The sequence below is a fragment of the Eubalaena glacialis genome, chromosome 2, assembly GCF_028564815.1.
Source record: "Eubalaena glacialis isolate mEubGla1 chromosome 2, mEubGla1.1.hap2.+ XY, whole genome shotgun sequence".
Taxonomy (NCBI): Eukaryota; Metazoa; Chordata; class Mammalia; order Artiodactyla; family Balaenidae; genus Eubalaena; species Eubalaena glacialis.
This window is the reverse complement of record NC_083717.1, coordinates 73122550-73148104: the sequence shown is the minus strand read 5'-3', so window position 1 is coordinate 73148104 and position 25555 is coordinate 73122550. Positions and strand designations below refer to the sequence as shown.

Here is a 25555-nt window from a genome sequence, read left to right as displayed (position 1 = left end):
CATAATACCTGCCCGGCACCTGTTCAGTGTTGACACAAAGCAAACCTCTATTGTTTTCCACTAAGTGTCGTTTCTGTTCCTGGTACTTAAGTTCAAAGAGAAACATGGTCAAGGTCACCCATGGCATGTGTTGCTGTTGCCTTGGGGACAGTAGTTTAATATGAAAATCTCCCTTACCAGTTTACAGGTGGAACATTTCTTCAGCCTGATGTGTCACTCAGGTACTTTAAGTGGCCAAAGATGGTGACAACGTGTCCTTTTCTCTCGAGGTCAGAGAAATTGTCAGGGATTGTTTTGCTTGTGAAACCAGCATGCACCTTAAGTTTCCTCAGGGTTCTGGAACCTGGAGAGGGGGCTGGAGGCTTCTCCCACCACTTGTATCTTTTAGGAGCTGCCTCCACACGATCATCTGATCTTAATAGGTCTTCACCTAAGCAGACTAACTTGAGAGAGCACTCCTGGAAAGATTTGTGTAGCATACTGACCTACGAGCTGCAAGGATCCATTATATATATATGTTTGTTTGTTTTTTTTAGTGTGTTTTGTTGTATGTCTAAGATCTTCAAATCAGTCACGTGGTATAGCAGAGAAGACTCTAGATTGAGTCAGATGGCAAAATAGTGATCTCAGAGCTAACAGCTATTGCGTGCCGACTCTGTGTCATTTATTACATCTTATACCCTCATCTTATGTAATCTTCATAGAAACTCTGTGACGTGGGAAGGTTCCCACTGCACATGTGCAGAAGCTGAGGCTGCGCTGCCGAGTTGTCCGAGATCACAGGCGAGGTGCACGTGGGGTCATGTGGAAACGCAGGCCAACTCAGCCCGGAGCAAGGCCTGGGCGGGGTCAAGGAAGGAGGCAGGGAAGAGGGAGCAGCACGTGCAAAGCACAGATAGGGTTATAGAAGGATTGTGATCTCTTTAGAAAATAGCACTCAGTCGGGTGTGTACGAAACGTGCCGAGTGTAGGGACGATGAGACGGGAGGGGAGACTGGGCTGTATCGTGACAGCCCTCCTCCTGCACGCGAAGGAGCTGGGGCTTTCTAGTGAGCAGTGGAAAATGACGCAGCCCATCCGTAGTCGAGAAACGCCATTCTGGAAACAGCGTGAATAATGTCTTGGACTTGTATTCTCTGTGTTCAGTTTTTCATTCATGTATCTGGCAACTCGTAAGAGATTAATTCTGGGGATGCTAAAAATTTTGAGAGCCAGCCTTGGCCCTCAAGTTGTTCTGAGTTTTCTGGCAAAAAATTAAGTCTGGTTGCTGAAGTGGTGGGCAGAGCAAGAACAAGAACACCCTTTGGCTGTGAGAGGTTAGTGATGGGTGCCCCAGAGTCGGGCCCCCGCCCCCTTTGCTCCCTCCCTAAACTGGAGCAGCTGGGACTCGCCTTCCAGACCCAGTTCTAGGTTATCTTTTCTCCAGGGCTGTTTACTGCCACATCTCTACGCCTAACCTGAGGGGGTTTCATTCTCAGCAGAAGAACTCAAATTAGTAGGTTTCTAGATGTTTAAGAGATTAGCACATCTGCTTGGACTGCAAGTTCAGAGCTCGTCGTGGAATTCTGTTGTATGCCAAGGAACCTCATGGTTGGGAGCATTTGTAGTCAGCACTGTAAGCTTTAGAATGACATCCTTTTCTTGGAAGTGTGGGCTGGAGAGCAGTGTGGACTAGTTCTCAGTGCAAGACCTGAAGCAGCAGGTGATGAACTGAGACACGTGATGAGTGACAGCAATGCAGGAGTTTACTTGGATCCTGTCACTGGTAGCAGGTACCTGTGCTGTCTGCAGACTCTGACAGGCTTGTCACAGGGTGCCTGGGACACTACAAGTTGGCTTGAAGGCCCTTTCCTAAGAGGCCTAGTGCAGAGACTTAATCCCCTTGGGTGCTGTTCTTTGGGCAGATGTTTACTAGGTGTTACTTGCTACATGTTAGGTGATGTATAATACGTATGTGTTAGATGTCGTAGTCCTTGTTTGCATGTGGTCTAAATGTGGTTAAATGGTTTTCAGTGTCTTTTATTTGGTGAGAAATAGGATAAGCTTTGGGGGCCAACATATCTGGATTTCAAATCCCAGCTCTGCCTTTTGCTGGCAAATAACTTCATTTGTTTCCTCGTCTAAACAACAAGGTTGGTAATGAATACCTCCGGAGTAGTTGTAGAGATTATATGAGATAATGTGCCTGACATAGTGGGTGTTCCAAAAAAAAAAAGTAACAGTCCCAGAGCCTGGTGTTAATGAATCACATGAGTACAAGACATTTGCTCTGTGACCTCACTCTCATCCCACTGAGCCCCCTTCTACACTCATTCTGTACCTCCAGAGCTTCCCCCCCACTCCACTCACCCCTCCCCCCACTTACCCCTCCCCCACTCAGTTCCCTCCTCCATCCTCCTTGAAGGGGCCCCTCCAGCGTCTGCCTGTAACACTCCAGCAAATATGCCACCTGTCCATTGTTGGGCAGTTCTAATTATTAGCTGGTTTTTCCCCTCTACTGAAGTTGAGATCTGCCCCCTGTAGCCTTCTCCCATTTTCCAAACTCCTGTGATGTCTATGCCTGCTTTACTGGGCTTTGTAGTTGAAGCACTATAATAAAGAAATAAGGCTCCCTTGGAAGTAGACTTCAGACACGTTTCCAAAAAAGAACAGAGTCTGATTCCTCTCCTTTGCTGCTCTGTGAGGAGCAGTAACAAGGATCCCCTCCAGATTCTAAAATAATGACCTCATTGTTGAGACTTGCCAGACTGCTCTTGGTTGGTTAAGGCTGCCTTAATTGAGAGCCTACTGTGTCTTTTGGGGTCTGAAGCTAGTGTGCTCAAGCAGCCCATGTGTGGGATTTGGCCTCAGTGGTGTGATCCAGATGAGGTTTGCCATTGGAGTTAGAGGACACGGCTCTGGGTAAGGCTTGGAGTAATTGGAGGAGGCCTCACAGCCTCTGAGCTGACCCTTTAAGGATCTGTAAAAACTTAAACATGTGGAGTGAAGGAGAGCAGGCCTTCTAAAGAATTCCTAACCACGAGCAGATGGGAAGGTGATTAACTTCTGGGACAGCCAAGAGCCAGGATGTGTTTTTGTAGGTTTTGATGCTCTGGTGTGGAGAAAGTGTCCTTTACGTTTTCCAAGGAGTTTCAGAGAACTGTTTTGTGATTTACTTCTGCCACCCCCAGAATTGGCTTCTGATACCTTCCTAAGGCTGCATGGGAGAGCAGATACTTGGCAAGCCGCTCTCACTTCTCCCCGCAAATGTGTACTTTGTTTAATAGGAATGTACAGAGTTGCTAACATTTTTGTGCCACCAATAGTCACCTCATTCTAAGTGAGATTTACAGAAATGCACACCTTACATTTTACCTTTTTTATAAATGAGAACATATTTGTGTGAGATGCTCTCTCTGGAGGGTTATGTACAGGAGATGTCACTTTTCAGGCTTCCATCAAACTAAAGCAATCTGCACATTTAGTGTTTTACCTTCTGTGTGCCATGAAATCAGCCATTAACCTAAATTACCAGTTCACTCCATCACATCTCTCAGAGAGAGAGCTTTGCATCCTGACACGGTTGCCTCAGGATAGCCATCCGTGAGCACATATTTCACATCTCATCAGATGTTGTATTTGGAGGACTCTTCTTGATTCCTGTGGCTTTTTAATTCTGCAGGCTGAGCCAGTTCCCATGGCTCATGTAGCTTCTTCCTGGAATTCTTCTCTTTTATTTAATCACTTAAAAGAGTTATCATTTACCATCTCTCACTGGCTTCCTTACCTTCTCATCTACCAAAGTAAAGATGAATTTCTTGGGCCTTTTGGAAGGGTCCTCTACCCCTGAGGTGGGTCAGGGCAGCCACAGCCATTGCATGGGTAGACCCGGCACCTGGGCCATGGGGTTCTGACACTACCTGGCATTAGGTCAGATTCCCCAGGTAAGACCACAGGCCCCTGCTAGACTGCCCTCTATTCAGACACCAGCCATAAACTCCAGGCTTCGTAGACCACGCTCAGTCTGACCACCTGGCTACATTCAGGGGTTCTCACTGCCCCTTAGGTTCTGTAATTTGCTAGAACAACTCAGCTCAGGAAATTGCTCTACTTACAATTACAGTTTTATTATAAAAGGTACAACCAGCCAAAAGAAGAGACCCAGAGGGTGAGGCCTGGGAGGGTTCCAAACTTGCAATTTCCATGTCCTCAGGATGTGTCACCCTCCCAGCTTACTGCTGTGCATCACCCACCAGGGGTGCTCACTCCAGCTTCCTGTCCAGAGCTTTTATTGGGGTTTCATTATGTAGGCTTGATTGACTGAGTTCAGTCATGTGACCAACGATCCCATCTCCAGCCCCCTCATCTCCCCAGAGGTCGGTGGTCAGGATGATGTTATGTTGCTCAAAGCCCCAACCCTCTAATCACACGGTTGGTCTTTCCAGCACGGCCAGCCCCCAACCTGAATCTACCTACCGGTCCCCATGAGACCTTGTTAGCATAAACTACTGTGTGGTCCGAGGGGCCCACCACGAGTAACAGACACTCGTGTGATCACTTGGGAAGTGCCAAGGGGTTAAAGGCTCCCAGGAACCTGGGACAAAGATCGGCCAAATGCCTTACTTTTCAACAATGGGTGAGGTTCCAGGGCCAGGGCTCATCTGGTAGCAAGCTACCAGGAGTTGGAAGACACGTACAAGCTAGGCCCTGGAGGGGCTCCAAGGAGCAAACTTGGGAACTGTGAACTGGCGACAAGTTCATGGGCAAGTGTGGAGCCTCCAATGGCTGACATTGGAGGTGTCAGGATGCCTGAGCCTCTGAGAGAGCCGGGGCCAGGCTGATGCTGAGATGCTAAGTGAGGGGGCGCCCAGCCAACATTAGGAGTAGTAGCTGGTCCTGAGGCCCCTTGCTTTTGCCACATGGTACCTGGTTGCTTTACCTCATTTAAAAGTACCCTGTTTGGGGTGGACAGGCTGAAACCTCCCCCTTGTAGATGGCACATTCCCTACATTAAGGTTTATTTGTTCAGTAGTCCTGGTAAATCTGACCTGATCTGGCTATAGCCTCATTTTCCTTTTGACCAGTGGCGTAGGCTCAGCAGACGGACAGCTGGTCAGCGGCAATTGTCCTCCACCAGGCCTGTTAGCTCTAAGTGCTTAAGTTCCCATTTTCAGATTGCAGCTGTCAGAGGGGTCCCTGCAGGGGATATCACCCAATTCCCACCTTCCAGGGGGCTGTGAGGATTTTAAGAGATGTACACAAGAGCGGTCAGCGCAGTGCCTGGCACAGAAGGGTCCCTCAGAAATGTTAGCAGCTGTCCTTGTATGGCAGCTGTTCTGTGGTTTGATGTTTATTGTTATTCCTGGTTCCCTATCTGTCACCTAGGATGAAGCATTGTCTGTAAAGTGCTCAAATGCCCAGCCCAAGATATAAAAACCTAGACGTTGACACTGGTATGAAAGTCCCACTGGGCCCTCAGGTTGGTTTTCATGCTAGCCCTTGGCATCTTGCCAGCACTCACAGGCATGCTGTCCGGTTTTCCTGGTCCAGTCAGAGGAGCTAGAGCATGTCATCCCAGCCCCAGTGAGCCCAGCCGATGGCTCGGGGTCAGGCGGAGGGCCATCTGACTCCCCCACGCCACTTCTCTGCCCTCAGCTCTGCCACCCATGCTCTCTCGAAGCCTAAAAACAGATGGCTCCATTTATTTCTAAGTAAGTCTCTCCAGAGGAGAGCTTTGCACCAATGGCCCGTGAAGGTTATCCTTGTAAAAATATCTCCGAAAATAAAAAATGAGTCTCGCTCGGTACCTTAAACCCACCTTCCTGAGGGAAGCAGAGTTAAATTGCTTGCAGGGAGCACGCAGCCTGGTTGGAGAGACGGGGCTGGGGTTGGCTGAGAGAGAATGGAAGGGGGCACGAGCTGTGGGCCAGGCACTGTACCAGTCCCCTTGACATACGGCGTTTCACTCATCTTTGCAATGCACATTCCTTCTCGCCTCTGGACCTCGGTACGGGCTGTGCCCTCTGCCTGGAAATCTCTTCCTTTTCCCCCCTCCTCACCCTGCTAGAGTCTGGCTTCTTCCTCCAGGGCCTAGAAACCTCTGAGAAGTCTTCTCTGATGCCAAGGCTGGGTTAGGAGCCCTTTTTAGGTGCTGTCCCACTTAGCTGTTGGTACAAACAAGCCATCCTAAAACTTAGTGACTTCAAACACCACCATTTTTGTATTCTCTTGGCAGATGTGCAGATCCACTGAACCCAGTGAGGCAGTCCTCACTCAGGGTCCCTCCTGCCATTGTAGCCAGATGGCAGCTGGGGGTTGAACAACCTGAGGCTCAGGCACTCCCAGGTCTGGTGCCTGAGTGGAAATCACCCAGACTTTTGGGGTCCAGAACACCCCTTTCTACTTCTGTGTGGTCTCTCCATGCAGGCTGCCTGGCACACAGCATCAAGATAGCCAGCCTTCTCACACAGAGGCTTAGGACTTCAAAGGCATATGTCCTAAGAGAGAGCCAGGCAGAAGCTGTATCATTGTGCATTACCTAGCCTCAGAAATCAGGCAGCATCACTTGCCCCCCATTCTTTTCTTTGAGGCCATTGCCTTCTGATGACTCTCTGATTCCAGAGTTGCTTCTCAGGGCTGTAAGAGTCCAGAGGAAAATTGATGAGGATGCAGTCATCCATGGAGGGCTTCTGCTAGGAGGTGGTATTGAGGCTGGCCCTTGAAAAGAGGGGAGGATGGAGGAGGCAAACAAAACCAGTCTCTGCAGGCAGAGCGTGAGAGGGAAGAGCTATGAGGAGGCCAGCCAGGGGGCAGCCAGAACTCTGTACTGGGGCGGGGGGCGGGGAGGGGGGGATTGTCTAGAGAGGAAGGCGCCTCCCCACCCCCTGGAGGGCCTAAGAAATAGAGAAGGTGGACACCGGCCTGATGATGAAGAGTGAAAGGAATCTTTGTTCCTCAAGGCTGTCACTGTTACCTTCTAAAGTAACTTCAGTAGCAATGGTCAGTAGTTAACATTCGCATCCTGGCACAGTTGCCTCGAGAATAACCATCCATAATTACTATATTTCACATCTCGTCAGTTGTTGGTTTGGAAGGACTCTTCTTGATTCCCGTGGCTTTTTAATTCTGCAGGTTGAGCCAGTTCCTATGGCTCACGTAGCCTCTTCTTGGAATTCTTCTCTTTTCTTTAATCATTCAAAAGAGTTATCACTTACCATCTCTCACTGGCTTCCTTACCTTCTCATCTACCAAAGTAAAGATGCAATTCCTTGGGCCTTTTAGAGGGGTCTTCTTCCTTGGAGGAGCATCAGGGCAGCCATGGCCACTGCACGGGGGCATCCGGTACCGGATGCAATGCACTTCTGACACAAAATACCCCGCATTATTTCAGATTTCCCAGGTAAGGACACGGTCCCCTACTAGACTGCTCTTATTATAAATGATAAGATGCCTACAACCATATCATCTCGTCAGAATTCCACTGCATAGCATTGTTATAATTATTCCCATTTTGCTTAGGAACCCACGCCCAGGACCACTTAGCTACTTAGCAGTGGAGACAGAACTCGACCCCAGCTTTTTCTGACCCCAGGACCTTCACTCTTTCCTCCTTCATCTTTCTACCACTCCAGGTGTTTTTTAGGGAGCCTGGCACCACCATTCTTTCATCCTTTCATTCACTCACTTGCCAGGGCCTGCTCTGGGCTCCATACATGTTGTTAAAGCATCTCCGAGGACCGTCTAGGGGAACTCATGAGCACTCAGGCTTTGCCTGCAGAGTGTCTGTCCCTGGAGAACTTTCATCATTCGTCCCCCCAACCTCATGTAAATGTAATTTGTGACATAGTTCCAAAGCCCATGTAGCCTTCTGCAGATTTCTGCCTCCTGTATGTATCTCTATTTCCATAATCCAGTTGTATTTATAGAAAGGGAATTATAGTATATTGGGTAACTTTGAAGAGAAGCGCATTTGTTGTGAACACGTGTTTTTCTTTATATAGTTTTTTTTTTCCTATTAAATCCGTCAACTTGTATATTAGGGAATCTGTGGCATTCTCTTTCTACCACCCTGAACGTAGTAATGTAAAATCAGTCACGTCATAAAACGCTGGTTGAAATTGCAGGGGTTTTTTTTCCTTTTGTTTGCAAAAAGAGATCTTTTTCTTTTTGTCTTTCTGATCTTTATTTATTTTGCAAACAAATGTACAAACATAATAAAGGAAAGGAAAAAATAGAGAATACATTTGTTGTGCTCCATAATGGGGATATAGTTTTATATTCTGCTTTTTAAGGTTATCTGTAAAAGAAGTGAAGTGATTCTTAAGAGATTGAGCACCGTTGTCTTCTGCTTATGGAAACATCTTACAGTTATCTTCTCCCCCGCGTCCCCCACCTCAGGCACAGCACACCCACGATGCCATCACGGAGGCCGCCCAGCTCATGAAGGAGGCCGTGGACGACATCATGGTGACGCTGAATGAAGCTGCCAGTGAAGTGGGGTTGGTGGGAGGCATGGTCGATGCCATCGCAGAAGCCATGAGCAAGGTGGGCCTGGGCCCCCAGATGCTCTCCTGCACTCCTTGGCCCCATTTCCTCCAAGGTTCCCCTCTAACTTGGTCCCAGGGGCTTTTCTCTAAGGAGCTGTCAGAGGAGCCCTCTAATCCAGGCTGACACCAGCAAGCCTCCTCTTTTCTTGAGGTGTCTGATTAATGTACAGATGTTTATCACATGTCCAGCATATTCTTCATTTTTTATTATTCATTCATTACTTTTGTAAGCCGGTCACACCCTTCCTTCCACATTTACACGGGGGAAAAAAGAGATGGAGAAGGCATCCTTGGTCCCCTCACTTATAAAATGGAAGTAATTATTTACCTCCCCTGTATACCTCGTAGGGTTGTCGTGGGGAACAAACTCCAAAATGAAATAACGAAGTGATTCCCAAGTGCTGGTCTTCAGAATGGCTCCTTTGGAATCCTTGGGAGCATTTTAGAATGCACATTCCTAGGCCCTACCCCCGCCCTGATCACTTGGAATCTCTATGGAGTGAAGCCTAGTAATTTAAAAATCTCCCCATGGTTCTGGTATCTAGCCCAATGCAGGGACCACTGAAATGGTTAAGTGTAAAAGCCCTCAGAGACCAGTTGTAGACAACAGACATAGATGACAGGGGTATCATTTCTCCTCCAGTGACCCATCAATTGAGTTGGGTCAGTAGGGAAGGATGACTGGACAGTATCTCCTGCTCTTTTGAAGGATCCCCAAGGAATCCTTCACTAATCATGTCAGTTTGATGCTCATTAGAATTAACAACTACTCGTCAACGTCTAATTGCCATCCTCCGATAGCATAGCTAAGAACTGTAGACTTCGTCTGTGTTTGGAAATGTCCATTGTCGGATTGTGAATACACTAATGTGGTTTTTCAGGATAATAAGTGGTCTTTAATTGCTAATTTAGAGAAGATTGGTTGGTTCGTATCTCCAGGAAGAGATGATAGCCTGAAGCTATAATTAGGATAATTCCCATTAAACATTATGCAAACATTATCAGACTGATAATGTCCCAAGCTAGGCTGGGATGCTGGGGATCCCTTAGAGACCCCGGGCTTGCCTTGTCAAAGCACTCCAGTAATTTCTGCTGTGGGCTTCTCATGCTTCAAATCTGGACAGTTTGGCAGAACACAAGTAAATTGCCCTCTTCCTCAAGGCCCTTGGATAAGTCTCAGTGGGTTTGTTTGGTTTTCAGGACATCGGAACAGCAGAGTTTGAAATTAAGCCATGTATCTATCAAGGATATTAAATAATGGAGCTCAAGGTTTCTCAGTACAAATGAGAAATTCAAATGATAATCTTTTTCTTCTTAGGAGGTATTTTTCACAATCACTCTAATGATAGGGAAGAGTTCCATAAATCCCTGGAAGATGGAAGTCTTTTTTTGATAGCCTTTTAGCCTTGCATATTGCGATGAATCTTTAATAAGGAAAGTGGCTCTTGTACTGTCTGATTTCAGGGGTGAACATCTGCTCTCTCAGCCCAGGACATGCCTGATTCTTTTGGAAGGGCTGGGAAATAGGTCTGGTGTTACCTGATAGCAATAATTAGGAACCGCTAACAACATGAGCCCCAGAGGCCGGGAGCAAAGGGGTTTTTTCCCTCAGTTCTGCAAAGTAGATAATTGGGGTTTCATTGATACCCCTAAACTCCTATCTACCCTGACCTGACACCCTGGGTACTGCGCGATGCCTTTTCCCCATTGTCTCCTTGCTAAGCCTACCCTGGCCTGCCCATCACTGGAGACTGTATTAAGTGATATCTCAGGTCCTTTGAGCCCTTAAGCAGCAATGCATTGTAAATATGTCATTTTCTATCTGAGTTTTGGGTATTTGGTTAAAATACTGATATACTCTTAGAATCATTGTCTAAAGTTCCAAAAGGCAGTGACTGGCAGAAAAACTGCAAGTGTACCCAAAGCTGATTCTAAGTTCGGTGCAATTCTTGCCACTTTTGGAGCTTCTGCTCTGGAGTGTCTCCTTGAAATTCTCTCTCTGTATCTAAGCACCAGAAGGTTTGGGAATTCGTAGGTTACCATGAACTAATCAGCTTTCTGGATAACCTTGGGCAAATCACTCAAGTTTTCTAAATCTTGTTTTCCCCATTCATTGAGGTTAGCCTCAATCTTCGGGATTTTATGACTAAGTCCCTTTTCTTTGTTTGCTTTTGTGTGTGTGTGCTGCGGTGGGGGGGAGGGGGGGGTGTTGTTTTTTCTTTTTGGCCAAGGAAGGTAATTAAAGAAAGAAAACAAAAACCCTGATATCTACATCAGTAGTATTTCATGAAATAAAGGACATGTTAACACCAAAAAATAAAGTAGGAAGGCTGTAATCTCAGAATAAAGGAAAGTTCTTTCAACTAAGTAAATTTGAGATCCTAAAAAAAAAAGTCACTACTTTGTTCTTACTTCTCTCATTGTCTTCACACTGGAAGGTTCATCATGGTGACCAGTGGCCACTGTGTTCTAAGCTGCCCTCTAGTCCAACATCCTGGCATGTTTGCAGTTACACCACATCTCATATGAAGGCTCCCAGCACATGGCCCGACCCTTACAAGATGCCCAGTTAATTTGTACTGAGTGTATGAGTCCACAGCTTAATCCTCATTTGACCAGCAGGCCCCCAAAGTGTGATGGAGATACTTGGCAGTGTCTAACTCCCTGATAAAGAAACATAAAAAAATCTACCCTGGAGGCTGTATTGTTGGTTTGGTAGAGATTACATCCTGGCCTGTGCAACCACGTTACATTCTAGGCTACAGTGATACATTCATTCAACTCGCATTGTAGCTTGGATCTACTCACCACAGATAGCTCTCATTGACCACTCCACCTAATCTTTTCCTAATTGCCCTCTGGTCCCTAATGTCTTCCCAGACTACAGACTATCTGGCAGAGAGCTGCCAGGGAGATCTTCTCAGATAGAGCATTGCCTACTGCAGATCCCACCATTTTCTTCATGATTGCAAGGTTCCTCATCAAACAGATCAGCCTGATTCCCACCCCTTCAACAGCCCCCTCGTGTTCACTGCACTCACTCTTCCTGTAGTCATTTCTGTTCACCTTGTCTCCTCACGTAGAATATCGTTCAGCAACCAGTGGTGACAGTCACAACGATGGTGGTGGTGAGGATGGGTGGCCTTTTTCTTCATCATAATCGTCATTGACATTATCATCTTTATCACCATCATGATCTTCATTATCATGGTTATCCTCTCCTCTCCCTTCATGTAGATGAGGTATCATCTCAGTTGATCTTTACTACAACCTTCTGATGCTTGGACGTTTCCAGTGAAGGTCCTGAGAACCAGTTTGAGCCTCAAGCTGGGTATTTACTCACAAGTCCTGGAACCAGGTCTCAAATTCAAGTCTTCTGAGCCAATAAATCCCCAGCCCTTCAAGGGACTGTCCCACTTCTCCACCTTTTCCACTCCACACTGATCTCACCCTTCTCTCAATTCCTGTGGTACTAGAGTCAGATGAACAAGTCATTCCTGATGTTTCCAATTCCTTCTCTTCCCCAGCTTAGGTCAGAAGTGAGTGTTCCAGGGTAGAGACATCCATGGGCTATACCATTCTTAGGGAAGCCCTTCATGATGGAGGTTCTGCGTCCTCCCCCAGCTCTTTGTCTGCCATTCTGACTTCCCTGCATGTTCTGGCTCGCACCCACCTCCATGTGCTTGAGTGCTATTCCCTCTCCTTGGGACTCCTTCCCCACCTTTTGTGTGTGGCACACTCCTTACGTGATAAGACTTGGCTGAAACACCATTCCTCTGGAGAGCCCTGCCACTCCCCTCAGACACACTGGGGGTCCTCTCCTTGCCTGTGTGCCCCCAGTACCTTATGTGCGCCTCTAATGAGGTCCTTATCACAGAAGTTGGAGGGTTCTGTTGACTCTGGACCCAAGAAACTCTGAAGGCCCCTCCATTTTCCCAAGTTCCTGATTCTAAAACATAAAGCCCACACTTGAACAGGCCTCTGATGACCTTTGGGTTCTTTTCCTCTCCCCTGTAGCTGGATGAAGGCACTCCTCCAGAACCAAAGGGGACGTTTGTCGACTATCAGACGACAGTGGTTAAATACTCCAAAGCCATTGCGGTAACAGCTCAGGAAATGGTAAGAAGAAAATGGGCTCACCCTGCACCTCACTGTTGGTTGCCCTTTTACCCACCACACCACTCAGTCTTCAAATCTGGGGTCTGTGCTGGAGAGAGATTAGTCCTCTGTGTTTCTAGTTCCTCCTGGGCCTCAGCTTTGTCCTGATCTGTGGTCTTTCTGGCTGCCTGTGGTCTAGAAGCCCCAGGCCGCTGGACTTCTCATCTCACGAAAAAGCTCCAAAAGGGAATTAAAAATGACTGAGAGTTGGGCATGAGGACAGGGGAGCAAAGGAAAGAGAGAAAATTAGAATCAAGGAGGAAATGAGAAGGAAATTGCGAGTTATAGAGAAAGAAAAAAAATCCTATTTATCTCACAGAGGACTTGAAATGTTTTTATGGATTAAAGTTACAGTACAAGAGAAGACATTTGGGGACAGAACCAAGACTGTCTAATGGAATCAAGTTATAATACTTGGGCAGTGCTGAACAGTATGATATTGCCAGTCTTTCAGGCAAAATGAAACAGTGGTTATATAAAAAAATTTTTCTCCTGACAACAAAAGGCATGTAACTTTTGGAGGTGACTTTTTTTTTTTTTGCTAAAATGTAATGCAATCAGAATTGTATTATATGGATGTTTAGCTATAAATGGCATTGAGAGACAGTGAATGCTATCTTGATAGGTTAAAAAGTTGTACAAAAAAAGAAAAACGTTGTCCTCAAAGAATTAATATAAGTACCTAGTAAGAAAGTTCTTAACTTCTGAAAGCTCAGATGTCACAGGATAAAATTGAAAGATGCCTCTTTGATGCTACCACGTAAGCCTGAGTTGGAGGGACCAGACTGTGCCACTGTGTGGTTCCTGCCGCATCAGGCCAGGCACCTCTCTGGATGGTTTTGTCATGTAGTCATGTGTCCACTAGAGGCTGAGCTTGGACCACAAAGGCTTCCCTGGCGGCTGCGGCTGCTCATTCTTAGAAACTCTGCGGTTGTGCCAGACTCGCTGTTGTTGAGAAGGACTTGGGCTGAGGAGGGAGGAAGGAACAGTGCCCATCTCAGCAACTGGGAGAAGGCTGGAGCCGGCCTCGGGCTGGCCCTGCTCAGGAGAGCTCAGGGGCGTCCCAGCTAGCCCGGCAGCCCGACGGTACTGATTTCTCCAAGCAGGGAGCTCAGTGCAGCAGGGTTGAAAATGTCTCCAGTGGCCTCAAGGGTTTCTGGAATAGCTCCTGGGCCAGGTTCTCAGCCGGCCTGTCTTGACCCTGGGTGTCCATGCACTTGAGGAGCCCAGCCTGGGGCTGTGTTGCCGCCCCTGGGCTGGCTGGCCAGGGCCCTGAGGGGATGAGTGTTCCCCCCACCGCACTGGACGGCCCCCAGGGTTGTTGTGCTCCTCGTGGCAGGGCCGCGTGGAACAGCTCTTAGCATAGCCTCGCGCTCTCGGGGTGCGGCATGCATTCCTTGGGAACCCACACCTCGGCCCGAAAGCCTGTGGCATTTCCTGGTAAACATGCCTTAAACGGGCCCACATTCCCGCCCTCAATGGATGTGGAGTCATTTAACAGGTTTTTGTGTTTTTTTTTTTTAAGTCCTTTGAAATCAAGGACTTTAGATGCCACAAAGAGAGAGGGAAGTATCGTCATCCAGAGCGAGAGAACAGGTGGGGCAGAGGGAAGCCTTGGACCCAAGAGGGACATGGATACCTTTCTGGGTGGTGGGTTACAACCGCCCTTGTGAGTTCTAAGAGGCATTTTTGTCAGAGGAGGAAAAACTAGACATGAGGATATTAGCTAGGTAGGGTAAGTGGAGGTAAGGTTTTCTATCACACAGGAGGAAAATACAGAATATCTTGAGAGTAAAAAGGCAGAACTTGACCATTTAGGCTACAGTATTCACTGAATCTGTGGCTGAAACATTGTCATGCTTTGGCACAATGTTTTTACACAGCTGAATTCTGTGAGTTTCTTCCACCAAAACGTTAGGCTTACCCATCACTTAGTCACGATTTCCTCATGATCCTGTCCTTGTGCCCTCTCTCGGCGGTGTGGGACCTGCTCCTGAGTCCCCAGAGACCCGATCAGCCCGGGAGCAATGTGTGACCAGGGATGCACCCTGCACGGGGCTGGGCCCCCTTGTGGTTTCTCTGGGGGGCTCCCCTGGTAACCCCACGGGGCAGGGCTGGTGGAGGCTGCTGCTCTCACCTCCCAGAGAGTGGACCCTGAGGCCCGGCCTCCACACTGCACGGCCTGAACCTGAGCATGTTGCCTTGACCTGGCCGGGAGCCGCTGGCCTGTCATGCGGGCTGCAGCATGGGCTTCGCTTGAACTGCCCTCTCCAACGTCCAGCCCCACATGCAAGCCACAAGCTTAAAAGTGAATGAGACCCTTTGGCTCCCAGTGGTATTAACACATGGTTCTCATGCTTTTCTCTGTGTGTCCCTGTGTGTCTGTGTCTTGCTTGTTTTCTTTTTCCAGATGACTAAGTCGGTTACTAACCCGGAGGAGTTGGGAGGACTGGCTTCACAAATGACCAGTGACTATGGGCACCTGGCTCTCCAGGGCCAGATGGCAGCAGCCACGGCGGAACCAGAGGAGGTCTGCCACCTTAAGTCCCTGTTTTAAGAAGCAAACCCACACTGCTGCCTGCTCCCGGAGGGACTCTTCTCTGTAGCTTAGCTCCACTCCGGAAGACCCCAGCCCAATAGCCAGAGGCAGGCGTAGTTCCCTCTCCTCTTGCTGCCAACCCCCCAGGTTCACACCCAGCAGCCCCATCCCGTGCTCCAGGCTCTCTGTCCTTCCTGAGGCCGCCTGGCACTGATCTGGGGCCATCTGGGGAGGTGGGCTTTCAGGACTCTGTTGACAGTGTTCTGCCGGGTCTCCGGTCCCCCAGCCCCATCGCCTGATGCCAAGGGTGGAACATACACTGCCATCCTCCTCTTACTTCCTACTCCTGCTTCTCAATCCCCCTCGATTATTTGTATGTTTTCCAAAGGCTGACAGAAGTATTAGAAGAGCCAAGTATGGGATTCAGCTGCCCCTCCCTTGAGAAAGGGCTGTGTAGCCAGCCTGCTTTCATGAAACAAAGTCTTGCCCAAATATTGTTGGCAGCCTCTTAAGAACGGGCCCAGATTCCTGTCCCCATACCCCCATCCCCATACCCCCTGTGGACTCCTTGTCCTTACCTACCTGCCTTCCCTAAACTCACTTTCCTTAATGGCCAACACAGACTCACCTCAGAATGCCTGCCCCCGTAGGAGTCTTAAAACGGCAAAACTTTGACTCCAGAGGCCACTTACTAAGAGGTCCCATATCTAATACCTCCGAGAAATCGAGTGGTCCATTGGCAAGCATGCAGGGTGGGTAGAGCTCTGGGGTGCCTGACTACACCTGTATCAGTGTTAACACACGGAAGGGGCCCGGGCCCGAGCTACTGCATGGCTCCCTAGAGAAAGAAAGCCCAGCCTGCAGTAAAGAATAATGGAGTGAATTGCAGGGACCCTGGGAAAACAAGGTAACTACATCCGTGAAGTTCGGCAAGCTGTTTATGGAGGGCGAACCCTGTTCATGACATGTCAAAACGAACCAGGCTGTCAAGACAGAAGGTTGGAGCTGGTCTTCCCTTCTCCTTGTGGTGATAGACGGTGTCCCCAAGTTACTCAGTGCTGTTTCTCCTGGGGGTCAGGTCTAAGCATGTCTTCACCAAGACTCCCAGCAGCACTACAGAAATGAAGACCCAGACCAAAATCACCTTCTAACGTATGTCATAACAATGCATGTAAATGGGAGTACCATATGTATGTACTGGCATACATATATATCCAGCATGGGATGACTTCAGTTTCTAACAGTGCCTGCATTTTGAGATTTTAGGATGATTGAGTATTTAGACTGCAGCATGAATAATTTTATTTGCCATGAGTCTGTCAAGTCATTACCAGGAAAGAAAAATGATCAGAGACCCGCATAAGATTCTGTGGATTTCTTTACACAGGCCAATCATTTTTTTTTTTTAAAGACTCCCTCTTTTAGTAAGATCATCTGGACTCATAATTCGTTTGGTTAACATGTAATTTTGAATTTCAGAAACAAGCGTAAGGGAACTTCTGTTACAGTAAGGGAAAGTTTGGTTGGACAAAAGGAAGAAGTGTTTGGCTTTTCCAGAGGACTGAAAACTAAAAGAGACTGTGATTGTGGGAGAGGTTTGGATCTCTGTCTCCAGAAATCTTTAAAGATGGAATTTACATGTGTCTTCCTTGGTTAGTTTCACCGCTGGCCTGCCTGCCTGCCTGCCTGCCTGCCTTACTGAGTGAAGACCTAGTGATTTGTGGAGCCATTTCCACATCTGAGTTCTTATGAGCTACCCCACCCCCTGGGTGAAACAAGCAGTTTTCTAATTGCAACCCAGACCACTGAAGCAAAATACAAAAGAAAGCCAAAGCAGCCAGGAAAGAAAATGCATTGCTAAAAGCACAATAGCAAGTTACTTTAGGTACTGGCCCTGCCCTTGTAGCAGCTGTGTTTCCGTTAAGGTTTCCCCTTTTCACGGTTACATCTTGAGATGTGTTTTACATTCCAGACACACAAGCAGTGTGACCTGGAGTGAAAAGGAGCAGAAAGAACATAAAATTACCAGTGGCTTGCAAAGGAAAATTCTTTGTGTGCATTTGCCAGACAGATATTTGGGGGAAAACTGAGAAGGTTAGGAGATCCCTGAAGCAATGTAGTTTTTTTATTCCAAGCCTGTGGAATTATTTGTATACCCAAGAGGGCCCTACATCACAGCATGTGAAAATATTTATATCCAGGGCAAGTAAAAAGCCGCCCCCTTCACTGCGGTCCTGCAGTCCGCTGTGCCAAGTCAGCATTTTGGTCTTTTCCAGAATGTGACAATGACAGGAAAAGTCCTAGCTCTGCCCTCTGCACATCGAGCTGGAGCTTTATCTGCTCGTTTTTCCATGGAAAATTCAAACTTTTGCTAACGTCCCTGTGATAACTTCTTTCCCCAGAAAAGTTAAAACCCTCCAACGGCTTTGCGATTTATGACGAGTTAACTCTTTAAAAAAAAAAAAAAAAGGAAAAAATGTAGATACCGTGAGCCACAGGCTTCTAAATGTAAATGCCGGGGAAAAGGTTTAGTGACAACGGTGCCGTCTCTGAGGACACGTTGCCATAACCACTTACAATACTGCGTCTTAAAAGCTGGCAGGAACATTTGTCAGGAGCCTGCGGTGAGAAGCACAGGCCTCTCCCCCCAGATGAGATGGCTGTCTGCTCTAGACTTATCTAAAACTTTCCACTCCAAGGCACACTTTCTGTAGGTGGAAGAGTGATGCCCTGCTTCTGCTCTACACACTGGTTTTTCCTGCCATATTTTCTAAGGAGAAACTGTGGTTTGTCAGATAACATCCATTCTTGCCTTTCCAACTTCCACAAGCTCTCCCAGGCAAATTATACTTGACCTGGTTTCAGATGTAATTGATCTTAAAGCCTGAGAATAATCTGTACGTTTTGTTTAGTTTTAGGCAGTACAGATGATGGATCAGTTTTTCTTAGACCCCCTCCAATGGAAATGAGAGCCAGAACTTCATGAAGGCCAGGCTTCTAATTTCCCTCAAGGCACAAAACCAGGAGACAATCTTCTCCATTTTACTTTTATTTGGGCAGGAAGGGGGAATTGAGGGTTTTTCTTGAGGTTCAAGTATTGCTTTACTCAAGTTGCCAATTTCAAACTCCCAAGTTTTATGTCTTGGAGCAACATTCCTTTATAATAAATACTGGTGGGAAGTTGGATCATTCAGGGGGTGGGGGGTTGGGGGCTGGTCATGTTTGCTGAAAAGTTTAGTGTTGCTTTGAGAAGCTTAGCATTTTTAAAGCCCTTATCTGAAACAGCCTTAAAAATGCATTCCCTTCTAGGATGTTCCTCTAGCAGTACAAAATGTTCTATGAAATTGCAGTAATGTAGAGTATGTTGATTCTGGGGTCCTTTACTTAAGTGCTCTAGCTAACCTGTGTGCCCGTGGAGAAGGGTAGGAATACACGAGCTGTTCATCCAGTCAATACGGCGCAGATACTATGCTGGGCGCTGGCCCATATGCTCCACAACTGCAAGTGTGTGAGGCGAGAATCATTCATCCTTCCCCATTTCACAGATAAGCAAACCAAGGAGACTCAGGGAGCTCTGTGAAATTGCCCAGGACCACACAGCTGCAACAGTTAGTGTTGAAGCCCCCTTTTAAATAACTTTTTGGAATAAGTGAACGTTTCAAGTAAATAAAAAGGTAACAGGTCGATATGTAGAAAAGTCAGGATTCGAACCCAGGTTTGTCAGGCATCACAATCCTTGCTCTTTGCCCTGCACCAAGCTGCTGCTTTTCACAATAGTGAGCATTCATGTGTCACTTTCTACTTGCTGAGACTCTGCACGTGTACCTTCCATTTGGTCGTCCGCAGCCCTGGGAAGTGGGCAGGGCAGGTTCTGTGTCGCAGGTGAGGAAACCAAGTCCCCATGAGGCTAGCGTGCTCACCCAGAGTCTGGTGGCCAGGAGAGGGCAGAGCTAGAAGCAAGGCCTGTGGTCCTTTCTGCTGCCCAGGTGGGTGATGGGTTGAGAGCAGGGGTGGGGCTGGCATCCTGCGATCCCTTCCTGTTACATTCAGCCCTCTGAGCCTGTGAAAATAAGCTAGTGAAGCCTATTTCAAAACTAGTCCTTCATAATACTGTATCTCTCCTGCATGCATCCATATAGGATCATGCACCCACATCGGTCAGAGGTTTGTGTAGCCAAGCCTCAGGGGATTCTCCCGGCATGTAAAAGGTAATTGTGTGACCTGGCACAGACTGAGACTCCAGGACCAAGCCCTGGGTTGACTAAGAACTCCAAAGCTTTTGCAACTGTTGCATTTGTTTGCTTTCATTCCTTTGCTTTCTGGTGCTGGTCTTCCTCAGGCTTCCTAACTGGAATTTCATCCCTGGTGACCACCGTGCCAGCTCCTCGGTTGTATTTACAGGATCCTTTGCTACGTGCATGATGTCATCTCCAAGAAGGAGGCTGAGGGTCAGGATGTTGGGCTGTGTTTTTATAGCGTAGCCTTTCGAGGGGGCTGAGGGAGCATGAGAGTGCGGTGGGGTTGTCTTCCCACTGTTTATCACATCTGTCCATAGGTTTCAGGTTTGCGACAGCTCGGGAGCGGGTGCCTTCTCCCTCCCACCCCCCGGGTGATTGGGGAGCGATTTAGGTGGCCTGTGGTTGTCCTAGTGCCCTGTTCTGCAAAGAGAAAGCTCAGGCTCGGCTCCGTGCAGGGAGCAGGAGGGGTGCACGGAGAAGGCTCTTCCAGAACCTGGCACAGGTTCGTTCTTTTCTGGCACAGTGGTTTCATACCCCCGGCCCAGCGAGGTGCTCTGGAAGTTCTGCATCTGTTCGACTCAAGTTTCCCTTTTTAAACATAATGTAATTATTTATATAGAAACTGTTAGGAAAAGCAGCATGGGCCCTTGAACGTATTCTAGGCCAAAGTGGTAACCCACTGGGGGCCACCCGTACCTTACCCTGGGCCGGTAGGTGGCTCTGTGCAGGCCTCAGGCTGGTGGAGCATCTGCCCTGCCTCCTGTGGTCGCGGAACTGTGAGAACACTCTTCCCTTTTGCTTTATGCAAGGAACACGATTCTCCACCCTGTGCAGCCAAAGCAAAATGCAGAAACGAGCTGGTCGCCGAGGCTGTAACTGGCCTTCATAACCCTGTCTTTGGATCACCGAGCCTCATTGTTGACTTTTGGGGTCAAGGATATAAATTTTAACTCATAAAGGAAGAGTATAGTAATAACAAATTACTTCCATTTTATATGTTGAGGTTCCATGAGCGATTTTATTGGGGAGTGGGAAAGGGTTCTGCTGCTAAGTGGAAAAAAATCAAATCAGAAAAACACTGATCTGATTGGGATTGACATATATACACTAGTATGTATAAAATAGATAACTAATAAGAACCTGCTGTATAAAAAAATTAAATAAAATTCCAAAAAAAAGAAAAAAGAAAAGAAAAACACTGATCTAATGGATAGAGCACCATGCTTGGGATGAAAGATTTGAATTCTCCTCTGGCTTTGCCAGGGACTGGCTGTGTGATCTTGGGCTAATCACATCACTTCTCTCGGCCTCAGTCTCTTCATCTGTGAAATGGGGAGGCTGAACTCATAAGGTCTCTTTTATTTGAAAGTCTGTGAATGTTTCTTCCTCCATTTCCCCCTTACTTGACTTCCCCATTGGCATCTTATCCTTTAGAGACCTGTGCTCATCCTTGACAGCAGAGCTCTTGCCTTTGGATTAGCTCTGACCCTTGAGTACTTAGGGTTACACTGTATGGGTCTGAAAAGCCTTGAGAGCCTGGTTGAGTTTAAAACTTCACTGGGGCATCCCCCTGCTTCAGCTTGACCTTGTGTTTAAACCAGTAAACATGCCCAGCAAAGAGATATACTTAAATGGCCTTGCCACTGCGTGGGCTGAATTCAAGCCTCTCTAGTTCTCAGTGGCAGTCTTGATGCTGCGCTAGTCCAGATCTGTTTTCAGCGCTGTCGGGTTGCATGATCCTGGCATGACGCCCGTGTCGTATTCCATGTGGAGATGGTCAGCAAGAAGCCCTGCCTGATTGCAAAGCTTTTTTAGTACCTGCTCATGTACGAATAGAAGACGCCCCAAAGAGCAGAAGCTCAGCTTCCTGGGTCAGGAGAATGTTTTACCAAATGGACTTAAACATCCTTTGGGCCTTAAAGGGTTAAGGGAATAACCTTTTTCCCTGAAAGCAGTGTGTGTTTCAATAATAGAGAGAGCATTTGCAGCCCTCTCACTCCTGGAATCGCCTTCCCTTAAACTCTGACTCTTGGGATGAGGTTGGAAGATAGCGTGCAGGTGGCCCAAATTCCCAGGTGTGTGGAATTCCCAGGTTTTATTCACAAAACCTGGGCTCTTTTAGTAACTTCTTGAGAGACGCTGGAAGGATCAGCACACAGCTTCTAGCTACTGTGGATTCTTGAAAATAACGCTTAGCTTAGAGGTGTTTTGTTCCGTGTTTAGTTGCTTACCTGGGCTGTATTGATCAGACCAAAATGAAAACTGACGTGAAGCAAAGCCAGAAGAATGCAAGCTTTGGGCGGTGGAGGTGGAATTGACTACACCACAGAGACAGCTGGCACCTTATCCATAGTGGAACTTATTTGGCTTCTTTTAGGCAAAGTACCTTTTATAATCACACAGCCCAGGGATCATTAAAAGAATGCATGCCTGCTAAGCCAGCAGCTCTAAACATGAAACTTTTTAAGGAAACATCAACCTGGCTTGCTAGAAAGGGAACCTGGGCCCAGCATGGTTACTCTCGCTCTATGGTACAGCTGAGGAAGGGGGCGTTCTGGTTGGTAAACCTGGCAATTTTGCAAGAATCTGAACACTTTAAAATACGCTTTATACTAAAGCTGTATATTCTGAACTTTTAATTACCCTCTAGGGCTTTTGTGAGAAATCAATGAAATTAAATGCATTACCTGCCTCGAAGAGGCCCTTGCACATGGTAGGGGCTCAATAAACACTGGTTGAATGAATAATCCCACAGAGTTCATCTAATTAACATTCTTACCTAGTGGCTCAGGATATAGGTAAAGAAATGCACCAGAAAAGGTAACATATTATTAAGCTTGCTTACTGGGGGCTGCGGGTATTTTACAGTCTCTAAAACAGGAAGCAAAATGAACCAAATTCCATAGTTCACCAAACACAGACTCCTAATAGCAGTGGAATTTTCCCAGCCAGGCTCCCCTAGGATGTAAGAGAAATTTTCCACGTAGGGAAGACCTCGATGGCAGGGCCATCATGCTTCCCCCTCCCCACCCCGGACTTGCCTCCACAGATCGGCTTCCAGATTCGCACTCGGGTGCAGGACCTGGGCCACGGCTGCATCTTCCTGGTGCAGAAGGCGGGGGCCCTCCAGGTGTGCCCCACAGACAGCTACACCAAAAGGGAGCTGATCGAGTGTGCCCGCGCGGTCACGGAGAAGGTAAGGAGCAGCCCTTAGGGCAGGCGGGACCCGCCGAGACCAGGGACAGACCAGGAAACTAAGCCAAAAACCAGCCAGCTGGGTCAGGTCTGATCGTCTTCCCTCCCACCCAGGGTCTCCCCAGGGCCAGGGCACATCAGGCAGCTGGGGGTGATCTGTGGTCCTGAGAAACTGAGAGCGTGAGAGGGACAGTCCCACAGAGGTCAGGGCCCTGGTGGTCAACTTGGAAGGCTCTCCCGTGGACAGACTGGCCAGGTGGTGTCCCAAGTCACAGTCAGTGCCAGGAGCCGCTCCCTGCAGCCCCTTTGCACACTTTTGCCGCCAGGCTCCCTTCTCAGAGAAGCTCCCAGGTGCTGGGGGTGAGTAAGAAGGACCCACAGCTCCTCTTTTGTGACCTCTTTATTTCCAGATGAGACAGTGCAGTGAGGAGGGTTGGCACCCGCGAAGTCACATGGCACCGTGGCAGGAGAGCAGGAGCTGGCAGGAAGTTTTCTGACTGTCGGCAGCTGTTTGTAGAGAGAATCACATAGCGTAGTGCATGGGACTCTAGGGTCTCAGCTAAGCTACTTCACCCTGCCAAGCCTCAACTTCCCCATCAGTAAAGGGAGGATGAAGAAAGAGAATACCTGGCCTACGGGGTGTGTAGATTACATGCAGCGATACGGGTCAAAGAGCCTGGCACAGTGTCAGGCGCACTGTTCAACGTTTAGTAAATTCTAGGCGCTGTTCCCTGTCTCTGTCCTCCAACACTCCCTTCTCCGAGACTGGAAGTTTTCCATGGTTCACAGCGCCCTGTTCTGAACATCCCTTCGTTCCCAGTAGTTCCTTGACTCTCCCGCAGTTTGCTGATGGTTTTGCTTGGCTTGTTTCTCAGAGTCATTTTTCAGGGCAGCTGCTGTGCAGGCCACTTGAGGTGCCGGCGGCAGCATCCGTGCTTTGCTGGTGTTTCCCTCTCCTTCACTTGGGTCGCAGGACAGAGAGCTCTGCACCGTTGAGAAGCTTGGCAGCAGGACTTGAGGGGTGGGAGGGGGACCCTCCCCTGGAAACTGCCTGGACAGAGGCTGCTCTATACGAGGCCCCTCGTCACAGCCGGACATCAGTCTCCCGCAGCCCACAGGACTGTCCAGGCCTCCCTTCTCCCCAGGATGAGGAAATAAATCTCTCAGCTCGAGGAAGGCCCTCTCCCTCCATCGAAAGCCCTTCCTTGTTGTTGAAGTTACTCGTGCCAAGTTCCCCTGTAGGAAACCTTGGAACAGGAGCACGAGGGAGGGAAGGAGGGGGTCCAAGCTGCGTGGTGCTAGTGAGCGTGGCCAAGCAGCCTGGTCTTCCTGAGCTGGCCTCCGTCTTACCGCTCCTCCAGCAGAGGATCCCTGACCCAGGACACCAGGAGAAGGGTCAGAGGCAGGGGGTCGGCTCGGGCAGAGCATCTAGCCTTTTGGGCGGTTTCCTGCTACATCCCTCTGCCCTGCCCATCTCCTGCCCTCCCACCTCCACCTGCCGTCTTTCTTACCTGTCTAGGTGTGTCTGTGTGATTGTGTCCAGCCAGGAGGGCAGACCCAAAAGGGCAAGAGAGGGGGTGGGTGAGGAAGGAAGGAGGGGGGCTTGTGTGGCAGGAACGTGGGGGGAGGCCTGGGAGATGGGATCCAGTTGTGAAGGGAGCTCAGCTCCTCTCCACAGCAGGGGGAGAGCTGTCCCCAGGGGTGTGGTGGGTCCAGCTTGCCTTATAGGAAGGTGTCTTTAGGGACATGAGGGTGCACTGGAGGGGTGACAGGTGCCAGCAGAGGGTTTCTGGCGTGGAAGGCACTGGAGTGAACACGTTAGCCAACCTGCTGGTGGCAGGTGATGGTGCGAGGGAATGGTGGGTGGAGAGTTTACACGAGGGGGTCCTCTCTGGGGTGCACTATGAAGAACTTCTAGACAAGAGGCAGCCGAGGGAAGGAGTGACAAGTGTTAGCAGAGGGCTGTTCTACAGAAAACCTGATCAGAGGGGACAGAAACAGCCACACCTTTTACGGGAGCCCGATCCTTATCCCTCTTTGTGATTTCAGAAGCATCAAGTAGAGTAGCATCTACCCTCTAGTAAACCCTTATTACCTGCCTAGTAATTTACGTGCATTTTTCCACCACTTACTCCTCCCATCAACCCTGATTGGCAAGAAGTAATAGCCCCCTTTTCCAGATGAGGAAACTGAGAGTTGGAGAGGTGAAACAGCCTGCCCAAGTCGTGTAGCCAGCAAATGGCAGTGCTCTGATTCAGGCAGGCTGTTGACTCCAAACTGTGCTGGTAACCCCTGAGCCGCATTGACTCCCGGAGAGAAAATTCACTGTTCTGTTTTGTTTTACCTTTTTTTTTCCAGTTTTATTGAAGTATGATTGACATATAGCACTGTTTAAGTTTAGGTTGCACAGAATCATGCTTTCTTATGTATGTCATGAAATGATTACAATAAGTTAACATCCCTCATCTCATATCAATACAAAAAGTATACATGTCTATATATTTTTTCATTGTGATAAGAACTCTTAGGATTTTAACTTTCATAAAGATCACAAAGCAGTGTTAACTATAGTCATCATGTTGTGCATTGCATCCCTAGGACTTTCTTAAAACTGGAAGTTTGTGCCTTTTGACCACCTTCCTTCAGTCTCACCACCACCCCACCCTACCCAACCCCCTGTCATAACCACAAATCTGACCTCTTTTTCTATGAGTTTGATTGTTTTTTTGTTTTGTTTTCATTTTTATTCAATTTATTTAGACTAAAACGAAAACAGTTCACCCATTTCTCCTACCCCTCATCCCCCGCCTCTGGCAAGCACCAGTCTGTTCTCTCTATCTATGAGCTTGGTGTTTGTTTTTGTTTTAAGATTCCACATAAAAGAGAGGTCATGCAGTATT

At 48.1% G+C, this 25555-nt stretch overlaps 1 protein-coding gene across 1 annotated transcript in view; it reads left to right on the top strand.

Moving 5' to 3' along the window:
• The window catches only part of TLN2 (talin 2), a 441211-nt gene that overhangs the window by 365927 nt on the left and 49729 nt on the right, over positions 1–25555 (top strand). Inside the window, exons 43-46 of the mRNA XM_061180246.1 lie at positions 8377–8523; positions 12543–12644; positions 15094–15213; positions 22510–22656. Of these exons, the coding sequence (XP_061036229.1) occupies positions 8377–8523; positions 12543–12644; positions 15094–15213; positions 22510–22656 (516 nt within the window). The remainder of the gene's footprint in view (positions 1–8376; positions 8524–12542; positions 12645–15093; positions 15214–22509; positions 22657–25555) is intronic.